The sequence below is a fragment of the Anomaloglossus baeobatrachus genome, chromosome 2 (assembly GCF_048569485.1).
Source record: "Anomaloglossus baeobatrachus isolate aAnoBae1 chromosome 2, aAnoBae1.hap1, whole genome shotgun sequence".
Lineage (NCBI taxonomy): Eukaryota > Metazoa > Chordata > Amphibia > Anura > Aromobatidae > Anomaloglossus > Anomaloglossus baeobatrachus.
This window is the reverse complement of record NC_134354.1, coordinates 371,389,292-371,416,527: the sequence shown is the minus strand read 5'-3', so window position 1 is coordinate 371,416,527 and position 27,236 is coordinate 371,389,292. Positions and strand designations below refer to the sequence as shown.

The 27,236-nt window shown below is 44.3% G+C and overlaps 1 protein-coding gene across 1 annotated transcript in view; it reads right to left on the bottom strand.

Moving 5' to 3' along the window:
- The window catches only part of SH3D21 (SH3 domain containing 21), a 271,986-nt gene that overhangs the window by 73,420 nt on the left and 171,330 nt on the right, over positions 1–27,236 (bottom strand). Inside the window, exons 15-17 of the mRNA XM_075336044.1 lie at positions 20,833–20,891; positions 18,896–19,011; positions 16,456–16,521 (exon numbers count right to left, since the gene is read on the bottom strand). Of these exons, the coding sequence (XP_075192159.1) occupies positions 16,456–16,521; positions 18,896–19,011; positions 20,833–20,891 (241 nt within the window). The remainder of the gene's footprint in view (positions 1–16,455; positions 16,522–18,895; positions 19,012–20,832; positions 20,892–27,236) is intronic.

Sequence of the window (27,236 nt, the reverse complement as noted above, 5' to 3'; positions counted from 1 at the left end):
ACAGCTGAAAAGCTGCGTTCTGAAGCGCCTCACAATGTCTGTCATTCAGTAATCTCTGTCAGTCGGTCACTATCTCTGTCCCTCACTCTCTGTCCATGTCAGTCTATCCCTCTTACCCCCTCTCTCATACTCACTGATCCCCGATCCCCGGCGCGGCGTTGCACAGCATTCACACTGCTCCGGCGGCTTTTACTATTTTGAAAAAGCCTGCCCCCCTTTAAACAATCTCGTATTCACACAAACACAAACATATACCCTGGTTAACCACTTTAATCAGGCCAAAAAAGCCCTCCATGTCCGGCGTAATCCAGGATGCTCCAGCGTCGCTTCCAGCGCTGCTGCATGGAGGTGACCGGAGCTGCAGCAGACACAGCCGCTCCTGACACCTCCACGCAGCTAATGAAGACAACCGCGCGATCAGCTGAGCTGTCACTGAGGTTACCCGCGGCCACCGCTGGATCCAGTGACAGCGAGTTCATTCTGACAGTGCGGCTCTGTCTGTGTCTGCTGTCATCTGCCATTCAGCTCTGCTACATGACTGTCTGTGTCTGCTGTTAGCGGCCATGTAGCAGAGCTGAATGGCAGATGACATAGTAAAAACGCATCCCTACACATTACACACACTTGTCAAGTCAATAAATAAAAAAAAAAAAAAAAGGTGCCCAATGCATACGTCACAGAAAACATGATCTAAAGGATCGCACACAAAATTGATCAATTTAACATAGACTACTAACGCACGTGTGACAGCAAATGAACGACCTACGTGCGATCTCATAAGATCCTGTATGCAACCTGGGCGTGTCACATCGCAAATGCGATTGTACAACTAATTGCAAGCAGGCTTTAGAGAGGGAATGTATGATAGGATCTATGGCGCACTAGAATAATGGTATAACTGTATATGGAGGTATTGAATAGATCTTTGATGGATTTGAGCAATTCTATATCTTGAAATGTTACTATATCCAAAATGTTAAGCATATTCTGTTTGGACAGAGGGAAGGAGGGGGGACTGAGTCTGTATTTACGATTAACGTGTATTTATATTTTTACCTTAGTACGTTATTGTACAATTGATCTACAGTGTAGAAAATAAGTATTTGATACACTAACGATTTTGCAAGCTTTCTCAAAAAGAAAGGAGAGGTCTGTAATTTTTATTGTAGGAACACTGCACCTGTGACAGACAGAATAACAAAAAAATCCAGAAAATTACATTGTATGATTGTTAAATAATTATTTTATTTAATTAGAATGAGGAACTTCTTTTTACTGGTTTCTATAAACAAACTTAGGCTGGACTCACACGAGCGTATGGCATCCGATGCGAGAGCATCGGATGCGATATGCTAATGTCCCCCGGCTCAGGCTCTGCTGCGAGCGTGAGCCGGGTGTCATGCGACTGTAACCCGATCTTGCGATCGGGTCACAGCTGTGAAGCTGAGTGCAGGCGCTGCGGAGGAGAGGGAGGGGTTAATCCTCCCATCTCCTCCACTGTCAGCCTGTGCGTAGATCGCACTGCACTGGGATAACATCCGAGTGCAGTCCGATGTATCTCTCGCATCCATTCACTTGAATGGGTGCGAGAGATACGGCGGTAGCAGCAAAACGCAGCATGCTGCCGCTTTTCTCGCATCCAGAATCTGGATGCGAGAAAAGCTGACCAACAGCTCAACCACATTGCCTAACATTGGTCAGAGTGCAATGCGAGAATTTCTCGCATTGCACTCGTCCGATTTTCACGCTCGTGTGAGCGTACCCTTAAGGTATCACTTTTGGTACCCACATTCTTTTTGCCCCCATTGTTCACACTTATATCAATTCTATCAATTCTTTATTTTTTATAGTGCACTTCAGGATTCTAAGGCAGGTTTTACACGTTGCGACATCGCTAGTAATTGCTAGCGATGTCCAGCGAGATAGCACCAGCTCCCGTCGCACATGCGATATGTGGTGATTGCTGCCGTAGCGAACATTATCGCTACGGCAGCTTCACACGCACATACCTGCTCGGCGACGTCGCTGTGACTGCCAAACAATCCCTCCTTCAAGGAGGAGGTGCGTTTGGCATCACCGCGATGTCACTAATCGGCCGGCCAATAGAAGCGGAGTGGCTGAGATCAGCGGGACATAACATCTCGCCCATCTTCTCCCTTCCGCATTGCCGTCGGGACGCAGGTAAGGAAGGACTGGAGATGTTTATCGCTCCTGCGGGTTTACACACAGAGATATGTGGAGCTGCAGGAACGACAAACAACATCGTACCTGCGGTCGAACCGACATTATGGAAATGAACGACGTTACACAGATCAGCGATATTGTACGCTTCTGGGCTCGTTCATCGTCGCACCTAGGATTTACACGTTGCGATGTCGCTACCGGATGTGCGTCACTAACTACGTGACCCCGACGATATATCGGCAGCGATGTCGCAACGTGTAAGACTTTTTTTCAATGGCCACGATCTTCCTCTTCACTCTAATTGGACCTCACATGATTCCTATAGCACTTCATATTTTTCTTTAGTCATATAGTTTTTCATTTGCCTGTTTTATGGGGTCTTATGGACATTTATTGTATGTGTCCTCACTTATGCAGTTACAGTATACATACCAGCATTAGTTTCATCTTTGTTTTTCACAATCACTAGCACCTAGCACTTTGTTTATTTATACTCTTTTAGATTTTACTTGTTATATGACCTCATAAACAGGGCTTGAATCTTTACTTTACTATTTGGATCCTCCAAAGGTTATATTTTTCTCTATGTGAGTCTATACTGTACAGTGTATATGGATCTCTAGGTATATATTCCATTATTCAGTTTTACTTTGTTATATATACCTTTTTTTATACTCTGATTTACCGTATTTTCCGGATTGTAAGACGCACTTTTTTTCCCCAAAAACTGTGAGTAAAATGGGGGTGCGTCTTACTGTCTTACAAAATGGATATGGCTTACCGGGGCAGCGGCGGTGGCAGAGCGTGGTCATAGGAGACAGGGTCACAGAATAGGGCGTCTTGGCGGCGGGTGCATTGAGCTGACTGCTGGCTCTATTGAAACGCACACAGTTGACACTATGAACTTTAAGTAAATGGCCACGGAGGCGGGGCGTGTTTAGATTGACATGATGGACTTCAAGAAAATGGCTACAAAGTCCTACCTGCGCATGCGCCGCCTCTGTGGCCATTTTCTTGAAGTCCATCTCATCAATCGCAATGGAGCCCGCAATCGGTTCACTGCACCTGTCGCCGAGACACTCTGTCCTGTGACTACCCCGCAGCCAGTCCACCCACAGATCAATGGCGCCCGCCATGACACCCCTGAGCGCATTCTGTGACCCTTCCTCCTATGACCCCACTCCACCACTGCTGCCCAGGTAAGCCATATCTAGGGAATTTAAACGGAGCCCGCAGTCAGATCAATCGTACCCCCCGCCGAGACACCCCATCCTGTGATCCTCCATCCTGTGACTCTCCTGAGTCGCTCCACTGCAGTGTCACCCCTGCAGCTCGCCAGCAGATCAATGTCGCCCGCCTCCGCGACACCCCCGAGCCCGCAGTATCGCCAACCCTCCTGAGCCACAACACTCCCTCTTCTGAGCCCGCAGCATCGCCATGCCTCCTGTGACCTTTCTGAGCCAGTCCACCCTGCCGCTCCCCCCTGCTAAGCATTAGGATTAAGATGCATTAGGATTATAAGATGGACTCTCATTTTAACATTAAAAATTATTTTTCCTATTTTCCTCCTTTAAATTTGGGGTGCATTTTATAATCCAGTGCATCTTATAAAACGAAAAATATGATATATACTTTTCAGTCTCTCTTTATGCTAAAACATATTGAATTGACTATTTTACTTATTATTTATTGATTGTATTCATCAATGAACGATTATGCACTAATTTTGTCATTAGTTTTAATTTTTTATTCACTTTGTATTTTTAATTTGTTGTTTTCTTTAGTATTATATAGGCGACTCTGATTGCCAATTGACTATTCATCCCAACATACGTACCGGTATATTTATGCTTTTTGTTCAGTGGTTCTACATGTGATTCTTATTTGGTACCTTATATTTTCATTTATCCCCTATGCTTGTGTTGCATTTTGGTGCCTGCACATACTTAGTCTTTTAAATTGGTAATGCTTTTATATTCGCCAAAAAAACAAATGCGCTGTGGGTTCCCACTCATCCATGCACATACTTATCGGCTGATGAAATATCAACTTTATATATATATACACAAGCGCAAATGAGATCTTATTTTGTTCTCGCACTGGTCTCCACCCTGCGAAAGTGCATTGTTCGTCTCCCATGTATTGTATCATCAAATGCATCAATTAAGGCATGTGCAATTGGTTTTGCCTTCTACCCTGTTTGCGCATGCCCATACTCTTCGATTGCCAAGATATTCTTATTCTAATTGTGCTTGCAAATCACAGTTGACCACACTTCGGCTTCTGGTACACACAGGCACAGTATCTGTCTTCTGCCTGTTCTTATATGGTTTTGGCGCCTTTGCCATGTACAAGTTATCTTCAATAACACCTCACACTACAGCTTATACAGATAATCTATTTTTTCACATATACTGTATATTGTTTTGAGTCTCCTGCATTTCACTCTGCCCCTGAGGACACCACATACAGGGTGCCGATATAGGTGGAGTCTTCTATACCCCATCTGATCTATCCTTTTATTACAGGTTTGCTCCCTCAGTGTTTCATTATATGCTGTGACCATATATATCATCTCACTATATTTCTTACATATGTTTGTTTCGATTGAACACTATATAGACTTGCACATTATTTATTTGTCTCTGGACTATATGTGTTCTTTTTCTCTTGTAACTTATCTGATACTCAATTTATTGTTGTATGGGTACAGTCTGACGGACCTCTGTCATATTGAAGTGTTATTACATTTTGCCCTATTATTGCTAGCCTATTATAGCTGTTGAGCTAATGTTTGTTTTTATTGTTTTTAAACGTATTTTGGCTCACCTTTATAATATAATAAACTTATATGTTTTTAGGTGATTGCCTCTATTTAGCATACATCTTTTCTCTTTCTGCTTCTGTTTTATTCACATATGCTTAAGGCTGATACTTTGCATTTGGAGGTGCCCTCCCAAATTCTTACTCTAAAAACTTGTTTCTTTGGTGACTTTCACTTGTTCCAGCAATGGTAGGGTATGATATAGGGCAAATTTTGGATTTTATAAGAGAGTCTTGGTCATTTTAATAGATTTTACATTGAATTAAAGGGGTTTTCCACGTTTTATCAAATGTTACCATTAAGGCGCCATCCTGATAAAAGAATACAAGAAGTCATACTTAAGGGCGCTTTACACGCTGCGACATCGCTAGCAATGTTGCTAGTGATTGCACCCGCCCCCGTCGTTTGTGCGTCGCGGGCAAATCGCTGCCCGTGGCGGACAAAAATCGGTAGTGCGCGTCACACGTACTTACCTGACTAATGACGTCACTGTGGCATTAACAGCAGCAATTAATTCAGCTGAACCAATGACGTCAGCGTATATCACAGACTTCAATGACCGCAGCTGTTCTCACACTAAGAATCGCGACAGTCCATGGCTGTGATGTGCAGTGATGTCGCGGGCCCTCCCAATACTTAGCACGAAAACTGCCACCATCATTGAAGTCAGTGACGCGCGCTGACGTCATGGGTTCAGCTGAATTCAATACCGCTGGCAACAAACTCATTTGAACTCCTGACGTCACTGCCGCGGCTCACACACTACTCTGTAAACTGCCTCTAGGACCTGGGGTGACTTTGTGGCGCCCTGGACTAGCCAGGTCGTCACAGATAACACACAAATACCCCCACCCCCATCAGACAGGGACACCAGCCAAACAAAAATCCTTGTTGCCTCCCTCCAGTGTCTGATGTCCCCACAAGGTGGGGTGGAGCCTAGTGGTTGGCCCCACCCACCGAGGAGTTCACAGGCCTGGAGGCGGGAAAAGTGACAGTTCAGTGTTGGAGTTTGAAGTGAGAGGAGCAAGCACTTGGGTGTCTGGGTTTGTGGCCCGGGCACTGACAGCAAGGTTGGCAGACGGTGGTGGCCGTCTGCAGGGGTGGTGAAGCAACGCTGAACCGTAGGACCAGGGTCGGGCGTTGGCCCGCCGGTACCGACCGGGGAGCGAAGTGAAGCCAGCACACACAGGCAGGGCCATCGGACCCCGACCAGGCTTGGAGCCGCTGACAATAGTCAAATCCGAATGTGACCAGAACCCCAGGGGTTTCCTAACAACCAAAGACCCGATAGAAGGCAACCTCCCACACCGTGAGGATATACAGCTACCGCCTAAGGCTAACGGGCTCCTCCGGCATCCATCCACCGGGGAGCGGACTACCGTTGGGGATCCATAGTAGTCAACTGAGAACATCAAGGTGCAGGGAAAGACAGCCGCCATCACCTGTCCGGGGAGAGACACTGCAGCCGGCTGCAGGACCCGTCCATCCAGCCGTTTGGTTTACCAAGGACTTTGTGCATCTCTTACTGAGTGAGTACACCCGTGCCATCCGGCACCGCGCCGCGCTGCCCCTGCAACCCTGCATCCCAGCCATCCTGCCTCCCCGTCACCTCACCAGGCCCCGGGACCACCGACCCCTACCCACGGAGGGGGAAAACAACATCCCAGCTGCTCCCTACCATCGCTCCCGGGATCCCCGTCACCAGCAGCGGTGGTGCCCATCTTCACCACAACCCGTGGGGGGCGTCACGGACTAAATCCCCCAAACCAACCACCCCTTTCACTAACGGGCGAGGAGCGCCGCTCAAGGCCCCGGATCCGGCCCACCGCTCGAGCCACCGAGCAGCTGCAGCAGCGCCGGACCCGAGCGTTAGCGAGCGACCAGCAGCGGCGGCGTCCTCCCCGCCCGCGACAACTTCATGAGATCATCTCAGGTCACATCAGTAGATGTCACACAGCAGTGTTTGCGCCGGCAGTGAGTGCTCTCACAGTCAGAGGGGAATGTTCAGTCCTTCATTAACTGTGACAGTGAGTATGGGATAATCGTGAGACCCTTTATTGTATTACATCAGATATAGATTAGGGATTTGACAGGGAAATAATTTGGTGAATGAGGGTGTCTCTTGTCTTTATTTCTTTACTAAGTTTCTCTTTTTATGTGTTTCAGGTTTTGTGGGACATTGCTATGGATTACTTTGGCACTTTTTTGGATTTTTTTAAAACAAATTGGAGAATGAGAGCTTGAGTCGGGGGGTTTTTGTCCAAATTATTATTTTTTTTTTCTTTTAACTACAACTGGAATTAGTAATGGGGGTGTCTGCTAGATGCCCACACATTACTAATACCAGGGTTTAATGCAAGCTGACAATTCACAGCTGGCTTAACTCCATATAGTACTCTGTTTGCCGCTGCACCAACCCAATGAGAAGTGCCGAGTACAGAGCCAGAATTCGTACATCTAATGGAGATACCACTTCTGGGGTGGCTGAGCGCTGCTATTGTTAGGCTGGCAAGGGTCAAATAGCCATGGCCCTTGCCAACCTAATAATATCAGCCCTCAGTTGTCTGCTGTCCTTTGGCTGGTTTTTGAAAAATGGGGGGATCACACACCCTTTTTTAAGTTATTTATTCAAATAATTTAAAAAATAAGCATGGCATCCCCTCTATTTTGGATTATCAGTCAGGGGACAGCTGAGGGTTGCAGCTCCTAGCTGCTGCTGTACATGTGCTGGATACGACAATTGGTGGGGACTCCACATTATTTTTTTTCTAAAATTAATTTTTAATTCAGCTAAACATCTGTCCAGCTATCTAGCTGTCTCTCTCTGTTCTAACTATCTATCTGTTCTATCTAGCTATCTATCTAGCTATCTGTTCTATCTTTTTATCTATCATTTATCTATCAATCTATTTTATCTATCTAGTAATATATCTAAAAAAGACAAAAGTAATATGTGTTTAGTAATATATCTAGCTACCTAGCTATGTAAGAGAATAATGGATCCGTTAATGGAAGCATTGACAATAAATTAGAAAGGATCCGTTAACCGATCGGTTATAAAAGTGATCTATTTGTGCAATCCGTTAAGGGATTTGTTATGAAAATGATCAGTTCCTGCAATCCATTAAATGATCCGTTTTTACATTTTAATGGAATGATTACAGTACATGGGAACCAAGCCTTAAGGCTGCTTTACACGTAGCGACATCGCTAGCGATGTCGCTAGTGAAAGCACCCGCCCCCGTCGTTTGTGCATCACGGGCAAATCACTGCCCGTGGCGGACAAAATCGCTAGTACCCATCATACATACTTACCTTCCTAACGACGTCGCTGTGGCCGGCGAACAGCCTCTTTTCTAAGGGGGCGGTTCGTACGGCATCACAGCTACATCACACGGCAGGCGTCCAATAGAAGCGGAGGGGCGGAGTGCAGCCGCATGAAAGTCACACCCACCTCGTTGCTGGAGGATGCAGGTATGGTGTTGTTCGTCGTTCCTGGGGTGTCACACGTAGCGATGTGTGCTGTCTCAGGAACAATGAACAACCTGCGTCCTGCACGAGCAACGATATTTGGGAAATGGACGACGTGTCAACAATCAACGATTTGGTGAGTATTTTTGATTGTTAGCGGTCGCTCGTACGTGTCACACGCAAAGACATCGCTAACGAGGCCGGATGTGCGTCACGAATTCCGTGACCCCCAACGGCATCTCGTTAGCGATGTCATTGCGTGTAACGGAGCCTTTACACTGCATAAAGGTGATGAATTACCAGGTGAGAGGATTGGTGTGCATTTGGTTGGGAGAACGTTATATGGGGTTCCATGTTGACATTGTACCACCCTGACAAATTCTTAGTTGAAAAGTGTATTGGGGGCTGACATTATCCAAAATGAAAACTAATTTTATGTGTATTCACGTCTTTCTGGCAACTTCAAATAATGTACAATTGCATGTGTGACACTCCACGGAGCTCAAGATAGGAGCTTCAGTCTGTACCTTGTATACCCGTTGTCGGGCCAGTGGTTTGTAGAAGTCGTGGCCTGACCCGGTTCCATGGCCCCGTGGTGCACATTAAAAGGGAGGCTTGCATGCATTGTTCCTGGAGAAGTTGTCACCGGTTACAGTGGTGACTGGGGTCCCGGCCTCCTCCGCTGCAGACCCTTCCTCCGACCTTTCCTCCTCCAGAAGTGGAACGGATGATGTCGACTATGCCACCTGTGGTGTGCGGCCATCGATAAGGCCACTGCTGCAGGGTACCTCGCTGGGGGAGATGTTGGGGTGCACCCAGGATGATATCACTCCCCACAGGCGGAGCGGTCCCTGGGAGGGAGAACGGGAAACTGGGAATCGCCGGATCACAAGGCGACGACAAACAGAGTCAGGGTCACTGGGTTGCGTTTGCAGGTTTCAGATTTTGTTTACTCACAGTTCTTTCATATTCTGCAATGACTCCGTTCGTTCCCAAGCAGGGCAGAGGTTAAGTCTGGTAAAGCAGCCCGTGGACTTTCTCCTCCTGTTCTCTCGTGTGGTGGTCCCCTCCTTGTCTCTGGAGCTCTCGGAACTCATTACTCTGCCACCTGAAGCTGCAGGGCTCTGTAACTCTCTTCTCCATGCCACATGACTACTGTTCCCAGGCTCTCAACTCCTTCCCGGCTGGCCATGTGATGCCCTGGTGCCCCCAGGGGGTCACACATAGAATAGGCCCTCGCATAACACCTTCCCTACACCCAGCCAACAAAACCCTAGTCACCCACCCAGGGTAGGAAAGGCACACCAGTGGGTGGGACCAGGCGGAAGGACAATGCCCACCTAGGGGTCTAGAAAATCCGGGGGCAGGAAAAGAATCAGTTCAGTTTGAGTTTTAAGAGGAGTAGGAGTGAGAGAGGAGAAGGTCAAGTGCAAGTGAAGTCAGAGAGCAAAGGCGTCAGGGTTGGAGCCCTGGCGTTCTGCCTAGGTGGCAGACAGTGGTCAGTGTCTGACAGGAGACGGGAGGATGGCTGCCGGAGATCCCAAGTGGACCGGGACAGGGTAGGTGCCCACCAGTACCGATACCGGAGAACCAACCCAGAAACCGTGCACAGAGAGGGTACCTGGACCCTGAAGCAGAGATCGTAACCACCGACTTTGTTCATTAACCAGTTGGGGACAGGATTACAGGTCCTGTCCCACCCAAAGTCCCAAAAGCAGACCAGCAGCCCACCAAGAGGGATAGGGCATCCGCCAGGGCCCCTTTAGATCCCACGGGTCAGAGTCTGCAGGCAAGGCTCCTACCTGAAGTTCTGGGAGCGGACTCCCGAGTTCCATACCGAGAAGTCCAAAAGAGAACTAAAATAGTGCAGAGGAAAGTGACACAGACCATCACCCTGGGTGAGGGACCAGAATACACCCGGCCGCTGCGCTCTGGCCACTGGCACCTTGGTTTACCATGGACTTGTGTGATTCCTTTAATAGTGAGTACACCAACATCCCCCTGTCCGTCCGGGCGCGCCGGCCCCTGCAATCGCCATCCTCAGCACAGAGACATTGGGCCCCGGGGCATCCATCCCTACCCACGGAGGGTTAACAACAGCTAGCTGCCATCCCAACGCCCCAGGTGCTTCCTAATAGCAGCGGTGGTACCCCATTTTACCACACACCGTGGGTGGTGTCACGGACTGTATACAATATCCCCACAAACCATCATCCCCCATTTTATTTTGAAGTGTCCGCGAGACCCCCGGTCCGGAGACCCCTCGAGCTACACTGCAGATCCGGATCCGAGCAGCCTGATTGCTGACATGGGGGCGGTACAGCCACCTCTCCCATACTAAGTCTCTGCCGGCTAATGGACCTGGAGCCTCTGAACTGGCATCTTCCTCAGCTTAGGGGTCCTCAGCCATCCACTTGCCCGGTCCCAGGTAAGGAAAGGGTGTATGAACCGGTCTGGAACTGGCAGTTCTTCTGCTCTATCTTCCTGAGAGAAGGAGCTCTCAGAGAGCTGATCATTGCATGTTCTCTCTCTGCTTTCCCAAGGCGTTCTGAAGTAACTGAAGCTAAACTGTCCCTTTCGTAACTCCCTCCTGCACGTGCCCCCACCTAAGGAATGTTCCCTCTGCCTGTGTGTGTGAGGCTGTGTGAAACAGGAAATGAAACTTACCCAGATTTTAACTTCTGTCTGCCAGGGTGGACGGACATTATAAAATACATAAAAATACATACAATACAGTACCCTGCAGCACCCAGTCTCAGGGGTGCTACACATGCAGTATTACCCCTTCAGCCCCGGGGCACTTTCCATTTTTACGTTTTTGTTTTTTGCTCCCCTTCTTCCGAGAGCCGTAACTTTTTTATTTTTCTGTCAATCTTGCCATATGAGGGTTTGTTTTTTGCGGGACAAGTTGTACTTTTAAATGACACCATACGTTTTACCATATTGTGTACTGGAAAACAGCAAAAAAATTCCAAGTGTGGAAAAACTGCAATCGTTTTTGGGATGTTTTATTCACGGTGTTCACTATATGGTAAAACTGATGTATGGGTATGATGCCTGAGGTCAGTGCGAGTTTTTAGACACCAAACATGTATAGGTTTACTTGTATCTAAGGCGTTTTGCGCCATTTTCCGAAACACGTAGCGTTCTCATTTTTTGGGATATATGGCTCAGTGTTGGCTTATTTTTTGCGTCTCGAGCTGTCGTTGCTAATGTACCATTTTTGCGCAGATGCTACGTTTTGATCGCCTGTTATTGCATTTTGCGTAAAACTTGCGGCGACCAAAAAACGTAATTTTGGCGTTTGGAATTTTTTTGCCACTACGTCGTTTACCAATCAGATTAATTGATTTTATATTTTGATAGATCGGGCATTTCTGAACGCGGCGATATCAAATAAGTGTATATTTATTTCTTTTTTAACCCTTTAATTTTCAATGGGGGGAAAGGGGGGTGATTTGAACTTTTAGGTTTTTTGTTTTTTTTTATTTTTTAAAACTTTTTTTTACTCTTTTATTTTATTTTACTAGTCCCCCTAGGGGGCTATAGCGATCAGCAATCTGATCGCTCTTATCTATCTGCTGATCACAGCTATAAAATTATAGAAAAAACTCCTAAAAATACAATTTTTATTTATGTTCAGTATTAAAAGGGAAAATTCCCAACATTTATGTCAATATTAAAAATAGAAATCAGATATCCAAGGGTACAGGGGAGGGGCCTGGCCCTTATAGCGCCCTAAGCTCGCCCCTTCCTTGCCGCGGAGGTTGGCATCCTACAACCTGCGCAATAGGCGCCCCCGCTTAATGAAGACTGTCCGTATAGGCCCTACTCAGACCCTAACAGATATAAGGTGACAGTCTACAGGATAATTAAAGAGCTGAACCAAACCAAATCCAATATAAATAATACCAATGTATTATACCCAATATAATTTAATTGGTTAATAATAGGGTACAATGACCCAAGCAAAACCACCCAGTTGGATATAAGCGGCTCCTATCAAAAAACACCCGACGCGTTTCCCCTCATCTATCTGAGGTTCTTCAGGAGTGGAATAAAGGTTAGTTCAAACATAATGCAGATATGCAATAGTAAATGCTGGTAGTCCGATGCAACACTAAGAGGCCAGTAGTCCCTGAGTCTATATAATCCCACTTTCTCTAAACCAGAACCAATGGCTAAGGAGCCTAGAACCCAGTACCAGATCTCTGTCCGTCAGCTGGGTAACAGGGATTAGCCAGGTTATTTATGCATATAGTGATGGGAATAGACTCAAAGGGATAAAAAGCAGCCACTCATTAGGATATACAAAATTAGGGGGCCCCCTAAACCTGCACCTTGTCACTGTGTCTGCATCTGAACTGGAGGGTGATGACTTGAGGAGCTCACTGACTGCTTCGTTGGAGTTATTGGACTAGTTTATTATCCTAGGAGTCCTGTGAGGATCGTCTCTATTGGATGCTTATTGAGGCCTGAGATAAGTGGCTAATTTTGTATGTGATTACTGATAGTGCTGGAATGGTACTAGAACAGGAGGAAAGTGGAATCAGAAGGGGTTGTCCTAGTATTGGACAACCCCTTTAACATCCTATTTTTCTTACTAGTAACAGCAGATATGGATGACATCTACTTATATAGTGGTATCTACTTCTTGTAGCACTAATGGCTCACTATTAATGCATATGGCATAATTACCATCAGATAAATATTGAGATAATGTATGAAACCATTAGTGGTACTTCCATCATACAACTGCACCTTTAGCAAACCTTTTTTATGTTCTGATTCCTTAGTTTATATACTTTGAAGCTAAGTTCCCAAAATAAGTTTTTGATGCTGCGTATTTTCCCTGCACAAAAAAAAAGATGCCACCTCCTACAGTTCCAGTAAAATGATTGGGATTTATGGAAATCTCATGCCTGCAGTGCCTTTTCTATGTAGTTTAGCTGACCTGCGGTGTGTGTTTCAATTCTGCAACATATCAATTTGTCTTGTGGGTACGAGTTTTATGTGCTGATTTTCCGCATAGCGTTGCATTAGAAAATGTATAAGCATAAATGGTGCATTTCCACATAAAAAATGCATGTAATGTAGGTGTATCAATAAATTTTTGTCAAAGCCAAATACAAGGAAGTATCAGAAATAAAGAAGCTTTATTTAAAACATGAACTTCCAAAAAAAGGAGACCTTAAAAAAATGCACTCAAAACAAGAACACAAGTAGCCTAATTTAGCTAATACTGTAGTATGTATATGTAAAGGGGAATGGTCCCTGTCTCTGAGCTAGGCACTTCATCTATATACTGTAGCTTCCAATGAACGAGTGCCTGCAGTTGGGCCCCGTCCTACTCTGCCCTTATTCACACTGATGTCACTGACACAAGGTGAGGTTTTAATACATGAGACCGTATAGGACCGTTTTGATGGGTACACCTGTAGCGGTGGGATGGCTTTTGTTGATTAAGACTAAGGACTGAGCGTCTGAAACGCGTAAATCATAGGAGTTTTTAAACTCACCATGTTTTTTAATTAGTAGGGAATAAAGATGACTTTTTAATCTTCCTCAAATTTTTGCATCTATGGACGTTTTTGTGCTGGATTTCCTCCCTGTCTTGATTGACTACTATTTACTTACTATAGGGTATAAGCTCATTGTGTATATTTTTATGGGTTTTGTCAGACGTATTACTGGGCTGCAAAGGGGCCGTATACTGTTCTTGTACAGGGGCCATCTTCTGACTGTGGCAACCTCTTTCTTTAGATAAGCAGAAGGCTCTATATGACATACCATGGGTGGACATATTATTGGTGCAGCCTATGAAGGGTCCATGAAGTAATGGCATAGCTCCCAACTTTTGAAGAACAGAAAGAGGGACAAAGTATGCACAGTGCGCCGTGGCAAATTTTGACCTTAGCCACGCCCATTTGGCAGTGAGGGATGTTCAGCAGACCCGGACTGTTCATTCATTCATAGTCTTATCAGCCAGAACTTTCTCACATTTATATAAGCATCACTTCACACATGTTGTTTTTTTGTGTCTATAAAGCCGTGTTCACGTGCTGCATAAATCCTGTGTTTTTTTATTTCTGCCGTTGTCCACACCAAACTACACAATAACAAACTTCTCTGATTATTGCATCTTTGCTGCATTTTTTATGCCTTTTCCCTGTTATTTCATGCGTTTTTGGTGCCAATGTGAATATGCATTTTTATTTTTTTTTATAGTACAGAAAAGTTTTGATTCTGCGCTTAGAAAAGTATCTTCAGTTTTTTCCATGCGTTTTTTTAAGTTACACATAGAAGTCACAGAGAAAAATAAAGCACCAAAACCGCAGAGTTCAGCAGCGTGTTTTCATGAAATCACATCCACTTTGACTGTTAAACAGCAGAATTTATGTGCAAAAACAGCAGAAAAACCCGGCATTTATGCTACATGTGAACACGAATTAAGTGAATGAGATGTCATGAAATGTCCGCCCATTAAGCGTTTAAAGACGCTGCTGAACTGTGCAGCTTTGGTGTTTTTGTCTCTATAGACGTTTTTGTAGAGCCTGAAAAAAAATGTAAGTGAAAAAAGTGCGGTCGCATTTTTAAATGCAAAGTCAAAGTTTTTCTGTAGTATTAAAATGCATTAAAAACCCAGATTCACATCTGCAACAAACATATCAAATATTGGGGAAAACATAAAAATGCAGCAAACAGACAATAATCAGAGAAGATTGTTATTGCGTTGCATGGTGCAGAAAAATTGCAGCATTTACATTACGTGTAAACGTGGCCTCAGTGATACATTTTTATTACATTTTTTATGTGTTTCAATAGAGAAAAATAATCAATTGCACCATTTTTTTCGCCATTTACCAATCCTCATAAATAATCTGATATATTATGTCCATGTTATTTGCTGAGTTGTGATTTTTTTTTATTAATTGCAATCAAAATTATGTTATTCTATTTTTTTTTTATAATTTTTAGTAATTTTATTAGAAGAAAATAAAATCTTTTCCACTCCCTCTAGAACACTGAACAGAGATGCTGCTCTGTACAATAGATCTCGATGGCCTGTGTAATCAGAGGCTTCAATTCTGCTTCATCTACCCAAAATCCTCTCTATGACATCATTACAGCTTATGGCTTCATAGCTAGGGCTGCTGTAATGTGTTTGGAAGTTGCTGGTTTGATTCCATGGTAGGGGATGAGAAATAAAATTAGATTTTTGTCATTTTTTTCCTCATTTCTTTATAGTAGTTTTATAAGAACAAAAGAATCAGACTTCTTCCTTCACCTACATAGATATACAGTATATAGCTCTCTATATCTCTATGTAACTGAATAATTTGCTTCTGGCTTCTCTGCCTGCAATACAGGTCAAGATTACCAAATCCTCCTATGACTCTCAGTATAGGCAGTAGTTCAGTGGTAGAGCTGCTACCTATCGACACAAAGCTCCCAAACAGAGGAGTTCTAGCCCTGTTCTGGGAAATTAGAGCAGATGAGAGTTTAATTCATTCCTCATCTTGAGTTAATTTATTCACTGCACTGAGGGTGGAGGGGGGACAAACGCAGTGACCAGTGGAACTGTAGGAGAGATCCCTCAGATCGGGACAGTGCCACTGAATCTGGGATGGTTGGGAGGTATGAGTAATGGGTCCATTTCCCCCTCCAAATCAGCGTAGATTCTCTCATAGACAGAGCAATTAAACTGCAAAGGGCCAATATACTGTTTTCGGTTTTTTTGCACAGGGGTACTTTCTGTCTGTGTCTGCCACTGTGTCATATCATAAGAAGATAAAGTGTGGGAAAATCCCTCAATGGGGAAGGAAATATGTTTTCTATTATTGTGGGAAAAAGCCAAAACTTTCCCTGGAGCACATAAACCTAACAAGTGTAATGTTACACCCCTAAAGGTTGTATCACCTGTGTATGTGCTTTATATAGATGAAATGCAGATGGGATAAGATAAAAATGCATACCTTAGTTGTCGGACTTTTTACGTGGGAATTCACTTGATCTTCATCTTTACTGCTAACAGACTCACTCTACGATTAGAGAAAATGAAGCAACAAGTTAAGTAATGTATGCTGCGTCATACATAATGGCAGGCTATGAATGTACAGGAATTATTCTTCAATTGTGAACCTGAAATGAACTTGTTTAGACACACACCAGCACAAAGCAGACATGCACCTTTGAACATTGTATTACAGTTGACATATATAAGGTAAAGTGAACCTATCAGGTCCCCTGTGCTCTCCAACCCAGCAGCATTCATATCTGTATGACTAAATTCCCTGCCTAACCAGCCCTGTATGATGATATTCTCTAACATGAATAATTTTAAAAAAAAACAACCTACTTATAAACTTTGCAGTTCCTATGCTAATAAGGGCCTTGACTAGTCAATGCAGTGTAAGTTCCCCAGACTACAGATGTGGAAAAAGGAAACCGGGATATGCTGCGCTGACATCAAACATCCAGAAGTTGATTAATTTCTCTTTTATTCAATGAGGTCTACGCAATTTGAAGGAACCATATCCAACCATATGGTTGATTTTTTTCTGTAATAATTGTCCTGAAGAAGGAAACTGTGTCCTCCGAAACGCATAGACCTGATTGAATAAAAGAGAAATTAATCCACTTCTGGATGTTTGATGTCAGCGCAGCATATCGTGGTTTCCTTTTTCCACATCTGTAACACATCTCTCCGGGCCTGCAGCAGACACCATTTTATGCCTATTGTAGGAGTTGTGACTACTCACAGGCCTATTTAGCATAGGTATAATGGATGTTATAACTCTTTTTTTTAAACTTTGATTTTAGTAAATAACATTATACAGGGCTGGTTAGGCAAGGAATTTAGGCACACAGGTCTAAATGCTGCTGGATTAGAGGGCATAGGGGACATGTCAGACCCTTTCAGGGAAACTGTCTGTGGTTTCTTGGCCATCTGCATGCTGCATGAAATCAACGAGGCTTCCTCATTACAGAAAGCAATGTTTGATTTTGCTGCATTGTTTCAGAGAATAATTGGCTTAAAACAAACAGACAGACAAAGGGAGAAGATTGTGTGGGCAGCTTCCCAGTGCCCTGCTTCCTCTGATTGACAGGTTTATCCTTACATGCAAACCAAGAGAGACCTGTCAATCAGGTCAGAGCCAGGAGGAGGCTAATCAGTAGGCTCTTCTCCCTGCACCCAGCTTGTATTTTAAGCTATGCTTTCTATAAACAATGTGGCATTTCAGAATGAATCATAGTTTTCTGTAATAAATGAGCTGGAATTTCCATTGGCCAAAATTTTGGAAGGTTCTCTTCAATCAATATTGCTAATTAGTAATGTAGGAAATGCTTACTTTGTACTGACCCTAAGATTGGGTTCAGATGACCGTACTGTGACTGCAAATTGCAGTTGTGACTGGCTCTGTGCACACCGTCATGTGCTCATTCACCCACATTAAGAATGGGGGCAGGAGCTGTCTTTACATCGCATGCATTATTTTAGTCTATAAAACTGACCAAAGTAGTGAATGTTGGAATTTTTTTTTTTATTTTTAATTCCCACACAACTTTTTGGTTTGCATGAAAAATTGGTCATATGAACTGACACATTGGCTAAAATGGGTCAGTGTGCTCTCCGTGTGTGGTCCATACAGACAGCATGCAAACTGATTATACTCATCTGTTACAATTTTTAAAACAGTCAATAATTGCATTTACAATTCTTCAAGCTCCAGAGCTGAGCTCTAAAAACAATACTTGCTAATCTAATGTCCACAGTAAAGGCTGCTTTACACACACGATATCGCTAGCGATCTCGTTAGCAATGTGAAACGCCAAGATTGTTGTTACGATTTGCCGAGATCGCTCATAGGTCGTTTTGTAGCGGTCACACGTATACATCTCACAAACGACGCTACATCATTCAGCGATATGTTGTTTGACCAAGGCGGTCGTGTGGATGTTGTTCGTCGTTGACAGGGTGTCAAACGTAGCAATATGTCTGCTGCATTCCAAACGACGAACAATATTTTGAAACTGAACAACGTATCAACGATCAATGATTTCACCCTATTTGCGATCGTTCGGAGTCGCACGTAGGTGTCACACGCAACGACGTCGCTAACGATGATGGACGTGCGTCACGAAAACCGTGACCCCGATGACATATCGTCAGATAAATCGTAGCGTGTAAAGCGGCCTTAAGCCTACAATTGGGATTCTGTGATCTGCAGCCTTTACAAAAGACACAGTTGGCAATCTCATCTAGTCAATCTAATATATTGTTAAAGATTTGTCTGACCGTTTCTAAAAGCAAAAGTCAGAATTGTGAATGCAGTTCTGAAATATAATGCAAGCTGTAACTGGGGATCACAAGATAAATAACATTCTCCTACAAAGAGATTAAGCAAGGCTTACCCCTGAGGAGGCAACCTTAGTCCTTGGTAGACGTTTACCCTGCATCTTCGGTCTGTCTGCTGTGGGATGTGCCAACTTTACTGATGAAACTTTCAGTCCATCCAGAGTTGAACTATCTGCAGTATACAGGAAAAAATAATCTAAACCATGTGTATTACTATTTTATGAATGTTACTTCACATACTTTCGAGATTAAAATGGTTGTTACAAGTTTAGAAGTTTTTTTCCCACAAGTAAATACAAATCACCCGGTTGGGCGATACAGTTTTGATTGGTGCGGATTTGATGTTGGAACTCCCACCGATCTTTAGAAGAGAAACAATCATCCTCCTATATTTGGAGCCAGTCAAACTCATCTATACAAGAGGAATCCTCACCAATTTATCATCCCTCATTTATCGTGTGGTTGGGGAGTTACTCATCACCGGGCCACGGTGCTTCTCCTGGGACGCCATGGTGGCCTTCCCCAGTTTCGTGACCCTGGGTGTCAATAAAAGGCTGGGGATGGGAACAATGGGGGTAGTTGTTCTTGACACCACCTGTGGTGTGCGGGCGGTATTAGCCGCCGCTGCAGGACTTCTCTGTTGGGGCGGATGACAACGCAGCTCGGATGGTTCAGTTCTCTACAAGCAGAGCTATGCCTCAGGGAGGATGGTGGTGGTGGTAGTAGTACTCACCTATGGCGCGCTGGCGCGATGGGGAGGGCGCCGGCAGTAACTGGACTACACAGGTGGAACACTTCAAGGTTTTTTTACTCACTGATCACACACTGCCATTGGAGCAACGGTCTATGCTGTGCTGGGCCTCAGCTGATCCCAGATACTTCGGAGGTCGTGGCCGGTAGTTTCTTCTGTGTATCTCCTTCCAATGGTTTCCCTCCACCCCAGCTCCTGTGACGTAGAACGGGTCACGGGTGCTTCTGCACTCTCCGCAAACCCTGGGATCCCCCTTCTTTCCTAAGAACCCGGGTCGAGCCTCCGGCTCCAGACCATGGGCCCCGAACTTTCTGTGTCTTTGCTTGCTTGTCTGTTCTGGAGTCTGACCTGACTCGGACGCTGTCCGATGCTAAGTGCCTTGTGTATGTGAGGTGGCTCCTAACTTCCCCTGTGTGGGTGCCCCGCCTCCCGGGTCCTTGATCTAGTGGGCATGAGGTCCCATACCTTGTGATGGCCACCCCAGCACCTACCCTAGCCCGGCCCCAGTGACAGAACCCCCATGTTATGTGTTGGTTGAGTGTGGTTGTGGTTGTTACCGGTGATGATCTTCTCCGTATCCGCGATGAATACTACAGTATCCTGTGGCACCTGAGGCCGCAGGGGTGCCACATATAGGTGATAAATGTGCATCTTAGGAAACATCCCTAATTTCACTGCCGAGATAAGAAATCCATAGGTGACTGCTGCATTTCCTTATTGTCACTGCGAAGCACGAAGAAACCTAGATAGAGGACTAAAGTAATCCTTCTTTAATGTTACCCACCTTTGGAGATCCCTGATATAGTAAAAAGGGGACAGAGTGATATTTTGGTTAACTGCATCCACATTTTATTTTTATATAGTCAGTGATGTTACTTTAAATCATCACCAGATTTCACAATTTCACAATACAAACTGAAAATATATATAAATATAATATATTTTTACATATATACTGTATATATATATTTAAATAGAGCTCCTAGACCTAATGATGCCAGTGTGCTTGAGAATTTTTGAGTTCCCGAGTCCAAGTGCATTAACTTAAAGCCTGACAGATAACCTCAGATTGTAGTGAGCAATGTGAGATCTGCGCAGCCTGAGGTGCATCAAGAAGTGGTCAATCAGGTTAAATGGGCTAAGGTGAAGTTAAGCATTCTGACAAGGATCTTTGAAGTAAAAACATCAGTATTATAAACATCTTATATGTGTCCTAAAGTAGATGCCCTAGGACAAACTTACTTGTTTCTTTATGCCTCTCCCTCTTTTCTTCTGGTTTTGTCTGTGTTTCAGTTGTGGGTCTAGGAAAACCATAGAAGTTCTTTTAAAAAATGTTGCTATTCATGTGTATGTCCATTATACAATTTGTAACAATTCTAATTAGGAGACATTCAGATAACTCTAATTCCCAACCCTAAGTCAAGCGAACGCATGCCAGAAGATTTTGTCGTGATTGTGCATTGTCACGACAGAGAAGCATACATGAGAGCCACGTACGGCCACATACTTGTCAACTCACTAACGGACACAGGAAAAAAGGGCCCCTGTGCGAAAACAATATATGGGCTCTTTACAGTCCAATGTCTCATGATAATGCATAATTTCACCTATTTTGGAGTGGAAATTGCCCCCTTACCTCTTGGGCCTCTGAGTGGCTGCACAGGTTGCACCAATGATATGTCTGGCACTGCGTTAACTACTTAATATGAGCAAGACGCATGTTATAGTACATATTACTAATGGCTGTCTTAACACTAGAACTTCTGGACTCGTGACACCTATATAGAAATACATGGTGCAAAGTAGTCAAAATGACTACCTCAGTAGTTCTAGTGTTAAAAGTCTGTTGTGCTAATCCACCAGTAATCATAAGCAAGACTCTCCTACTTCCTATGAGACTACACAAGCTATGCATATCTGGTGTAATAGATACCTCACCACTGTTTCAGATACAGTGGTCTGTCCTAAGTTCGAAGAGGTATCCTGGGAGGTTGGGAGTATGCCCCGAATTCAGCTGCATCTGTGTTTGTTTCCTTAGAACAAAGATATAGCTGAAAATAATCATGAGATACCGAGCCTACAAGTCTTTGCTCCATCGCTAAGTCTGAGGTCCAGTTTCTCCTGATGATGCCATTTTGTGCAGTAATATGGGTTCCAACCTCCTCTTTTCCTGACATGGTTGGTTCACATATGCTCTGATGACTATTGTTTTTCCTGTATTGGGGTTTGACTCATCTGTTTAGTTATTTTTACATCATATTTTTTCTGCTATTTTATTTAATTATTTTATTGTATATGTATTGTATTCATATCACTTACTTGTTTGTTATAGTTCTTATCACGGTTCATCTTTATCCATATCCAGAATTATTGTTTTAGAGGACATGGTTGACACTGTTATCTGCTAGACCAAATATACCGTAACAAAACGGTATATTTGGTCTAGCACAAATTTTTTTGTGCTGTAGTTTGTTTCTTTGCATATAACTTTTTTTACCCTATTTCTTCACCATGATTACATGATCATTATTTTAGTATCTGTTGCGGACGGGGGCCGCTGCCGCTTCTGGGGCCGCTCGGATCCGAGTTCGCTGCTGTGGCTCAAGTGGTGACCGGACCTGGGCTCGCACGGCCGTTCGTCCTCACAACCGTCGAAAGTGGATATTTACAGGGGAGTTTCAATGCGTCTGTGACGCCACCTGTGGGTTGCGGTGAGGGATGGTGACACCACCGCTGCCTGGTGATGGGGCGCCCGAGGCTGATGGAGCGGGGCAGCAAGGTGGGATCCCGTCCACGGGTAGGGGAGGTGTAGTCCCGGGGCCCGGTGTCAGTACACGGGAGTAATGGCTGCTGGAGGTGGCGTGCCGTGTTGGACCGGGGATCAATGGTGTACTCACAGTTCAGTAATCTCACACAAGTCCAGTGGTAAACTAAGTTGCCAGTGACCGGTTGCCGTTGGAGGGTGTATTCGGGTCCCACACCCGGGTGTAGTAAACAGGTGTCCCTTCCTCCTGCACTATGTGTTTGTCTCTTCTGTCGGACGACTCCCCATGGAACAGAGAAGTCCACTCCCGGTACAGTGTATGTTTGGGAGCTGTGGCCCGCGATATCTGACCCCTGGGATTTCTGTGGGTTCTGACGGACACCCTATTCCCCGCGTTGGGCTTCCGTTTCGCTCTCTGGGCTTCTGGAGAACAAGGCCTTAAACCTCGTCCTCTGCTGGTTGATTAACAAGGGGCATGCAACCTTCCTCGTCCTAGGGTCCAAGCACCCCGTCTGTGCACAGCCTCCAGACCGGATTCCCGCTGTCGGCACCGGCGGGCTACAACCCTGCCCCGGTCCACTTAAGGTTTCCCGCGACATCGCTTGTGACCCTGTTTGCTGTCTGCCACCTAGCCGGGTAGTCCAAGGGCCCCTACCCCTGGCTACACTTCTCTGTCTGCACTTGACTTCCACTCACTGCAACTCCTCCACTGTTCAATCTCAAACTTGATCTTCAACTCCTGTATTCCCGCCCCTGACACCTCAGGACCCCTAGGTGGGCGTTCTCATCTGCCTGATGCCGCCCACTGGTGTGTCCTTGTTATCAAGAGGGGGTGGCTAGGCTTTAATAGCTGTGTGTTGTACCTGGGTGTGGGTTTTTGGTGGTAACAAGGAGGGTGGACACTTTTATGACTACTTGGTTTTACCAGGGCGTCACATATCCACATTGTTCAGTAACTTTGCCATATTCCTCAGTGATATTCATCTACTTGTACTTTCCATTTAAAACAATTGTCACTAACTGGTCTAACTCAACCTCTAACTTAGATGGACGCCCGTAAACATCTGAAGCTTTGAAGGCAATATCCACCTTTATTCACTATTTCAATTTGATGGTCAAAACTCATTTCTTACTAAATATTTATAAATTTTGATTGAAAAATATATTTTTGTATTGTGTTAGCTAGTAGATTAAAAAATAAATTTGAGAGTCCTCAGTTGTTACTTTTTACATAGTTACATAGTTACTAAGGTTGAAAAAAGACCTAGGACCATCTAGTTCAACCTTCCTCCACCAGTTCTACATTTGGTCACTTAAGCCTGCTTTACACGGTACGACCAATTGTGCGATTTCACAATCGATCGTACCCGCCCCCGTCCTTTTTGCGTCACGGGCAAATCGCTGCCCGTGTCGCACAAAGTTAGTAACCCCCGTCACACATACTTACCTCTCGTGCGACCTCGCTGTGGGCGGCGAACGTCCACTTCCTGGAGTGGGAGGGACGTTCGGCGTCACAGCGACGTCACACGGCCGCCGGCCAATAGAAGCGGAGGGGCGGAGATGAGTGGGACGTAAACATCCCGCCCACCTCCTTCCTTCCACATAGAGCCGGAGCGGCGTGTACTACCACGGAAACGATGGTCAACTAAATCAAACGATATTATGGAACCTAACGAGCTGTACCCGACTCACGATTTGTGAGCGATACTGCGTCGCTAGGAGGTGTCACACAGGCCGGCATCGCCAGCGATGCCGGATGTGCGTCACAAAAACCGTGACCCCGACGATCTATCGCACGATAGATTGTCTGGTGTAAAGCACCCTTAAGTCATTTATAACCAACAATGTTTTGTGTACTGAGGAAATCATCCAGCTCTTTTTAAAAGCTGTTATAGTATCTGCCATTACTACCGCTTGTGGTAGGGCATTCCACAGTTGACTGCTCTAACTGTAAAGAACCCTTTCCTATTTAGCTGTCGGAATCGCTTTTCTTTCCACTTTGTCTTTGGAAGAAATAAGTCATGTGCCAGTCCTTTATATTGACCACACATGTATTTATACATATAAATGAGATCTCCTCTGAGACGTCTTTTTTCTTAGCTAAACATATCTAACTTTTTCAACATGTCATCATATGGGAGGCCTTCCATTCCTTGTAGTAATCTAGTTGCCTGCCTTTGAACTGACTCTAACTTCTGAATTTCCTTTTTAATGGCTAACTGAAAAGATAAATAGTAAGCTTTTAGCAACTACTCAGGTCTCTTCATCAGCCATAGTATAAATTAAAATTTGAAGAATCACATACACTACTCACAAAAAGTTAGGGATATTTGGCTTTAGGGGGAAATTTATAGAAAACATAAAAAGTTCCTGCCACAGTAATATTTTATCATGAAAGTAATGCATTTAAGTAAAGGCATGCAATGGTGATTTCTTCATCTGAAATAATTTATTGAAACAAAAGCCAACAACAGAGTGTGGTATACTCCCTCCAAAAAAAGTCAATGTCTCCATAACTTGTCATGTGGCCTTGAGCATCAATTACAGCTTGACGTCTCCTGCTGTACACAAGTCAAGTTTTTGTATGCCGAGGCATGGCATCCCACTCTTCTTAAAGGGCGACCCTCAAGTCATTGAGGTCCTGGGTTACAGAGTTAGGAGCCTCTGAGTGACTGAGCTGATCCCATTTGGTTTTCTAGGGGATTCAGGTCTGGAGAATGTGCAGGCCACTCCATTTGAGGTACCCCAGTCTCCTGCAGCTGTTCCCTAATGATGTGACCTCCATGAGCTGGAGCTTTGTTGTCCATGAAGATGAAATTAGCCCAGGGTTGTTCATTCAGAGGCACAATGACTGTAGTCATTCAAGTAGTAGGGGCTTGTCACTATACCATTCACAAAGTGTAGGGCAGTTCTGTACTAACTAGACACATCTGCCCACACTAACGCCATCAGCACCAAAGGCTCCTTTGGTGACAACAATTCTAATTGAACCCCGAAATTTATTGGTCGATTCATGGATCAAACACCTGTTGTGAATTTTGCCAATAAGCTCCATGATAGAGAACAGCAAGTTGTGCAAAAAGTCCTGAAACAGTGAACTTTGGATACGTCCATTCAAAGATTAGAGAATGTCCCATTAAGGTCACCCAATAAGGTCAAAGGGCATTTTAGGATCATTCTGAAGTTTCACCGAAAGCCAAATATCCCTAACTTTTCATGAGTAGTGTATTTACACACAAAAGAACATATGAGGTGCCATAAGACTAAATGCATCCTGCAATTAACACTAAGAGAAGATTATAACCTTAGTATATAAGGATTTTATTGACGTTAAAAGGAATCTGCCATGATTTTTTATTTTCGTATTAATAATTATTGATTTCTTATTAGTTTACTTCTGCAGGCACTGGGAGATGCAATTTTTATTTACTGATATTTAAATGTGTTTGCATAACACTTACACCCTGAAAATATGACAGCAAATGGCCATAGAAGACTGCGTTTGGTGTCTAAAGGCATCACCCATACTGTGGCTGCCTCTGGCTATGAACTGGGTGGGCATGCTTCCTGGGCTATCCAGTTCACATCTATATGGAGAGTTAGGTACCTTTTGTTTTGCAGCTCACAACTGTGTTGTAAGCTACAATTTACCCCTATCACCGCTCAGTGTTCAGCGCAAGTGGTGAGACGAGGTGCAGGATGCAGGTAGTGGAGATCTAGGATGCAGTGAGCGCTTATCGACAGCCTGATGTTGTATTACTGTCAGGCTACCAAGCTGCTTTCACACTGGAGAAGCTGATCTAAGCAATGAAAGGTCTGCGAAATAGAGACTCTTTTCAGCAGTTAAAACTGCGCGGTAGCCTGGGATTAGTAGGGCAATGTCAGGCTACTGATCTGTGCTCATCACTGAGTATTCACTGCACAGCAGAGTACTCATCACACTGCTGTGCGCTGAACACTGACTCAGCTCTACTTTGTCAATGCAAGCCTCATTGAAATGTCTCTGGGTTACAGACATCTGAAGGGGACTTTACACTGACATACCGTAGCAGTGCCTTGTACAGTATCTAATCCCAACATACAGTGAGAAAAAAAGTATTTAGTCAGTCACCAATTGTGCAAGTTCTCCCACTTAAAAAGATGAGAGAGCCCTGTAATTGACATCATAGGGGACCACAACTATGAGAAACAAAATGAGAAAACAAATCCAGAAAATCGCCTTGTCTGATTTGGGAAGATTTTATTTGCAATTATGGTGGAAAATAAGTACTTAGTCATGAAAAACATGAAAATTAACAAAAGAAGAGAAATGAAATCAGGCAGAGTATTAAATAGAAATTAATAATAAAAAAACCTCCAAGACAGTCACTGAATGAACATCGCTAATCAAAAAATTCCCAACTAGTGCAGGCAAAAACACCAATGAAGGAAATAGTGACCCAGAATAGTAATAAAATCATAAATCTTTATTGTAGATATTTAAAAATGTATATATGCAAAAAATGCAAGATAAAATGGTGACAAGGATATACCTAAGGTGCAACCACAATTACGGTAGTGACAGTGCTAGCATAACATGATTTTTCTTTTCCTGAAAATACATACAATGCTAGAGGTAGCTATAATGTAAACTGGGGCTTACAAACAAAATTGCACGTGAAGAGTTTGTTGCATAAGTGCCTAATAAAAAACCTAGTGTGCAAGTTTTAAATAGCTAGCTGCCCTGCTATGACACATCAAAGATGCAACAAGAAGGAAAATGGTCAAAGTGAAATAATGAACTGCTGATTGCCTTAATGGATGAGCGCTGCTGTAATGTGCTGCCTAACCAACGCGTTTCATCTGTCAAAGACTTCCTCAGGGGGTGCTGATGTAATGTGAT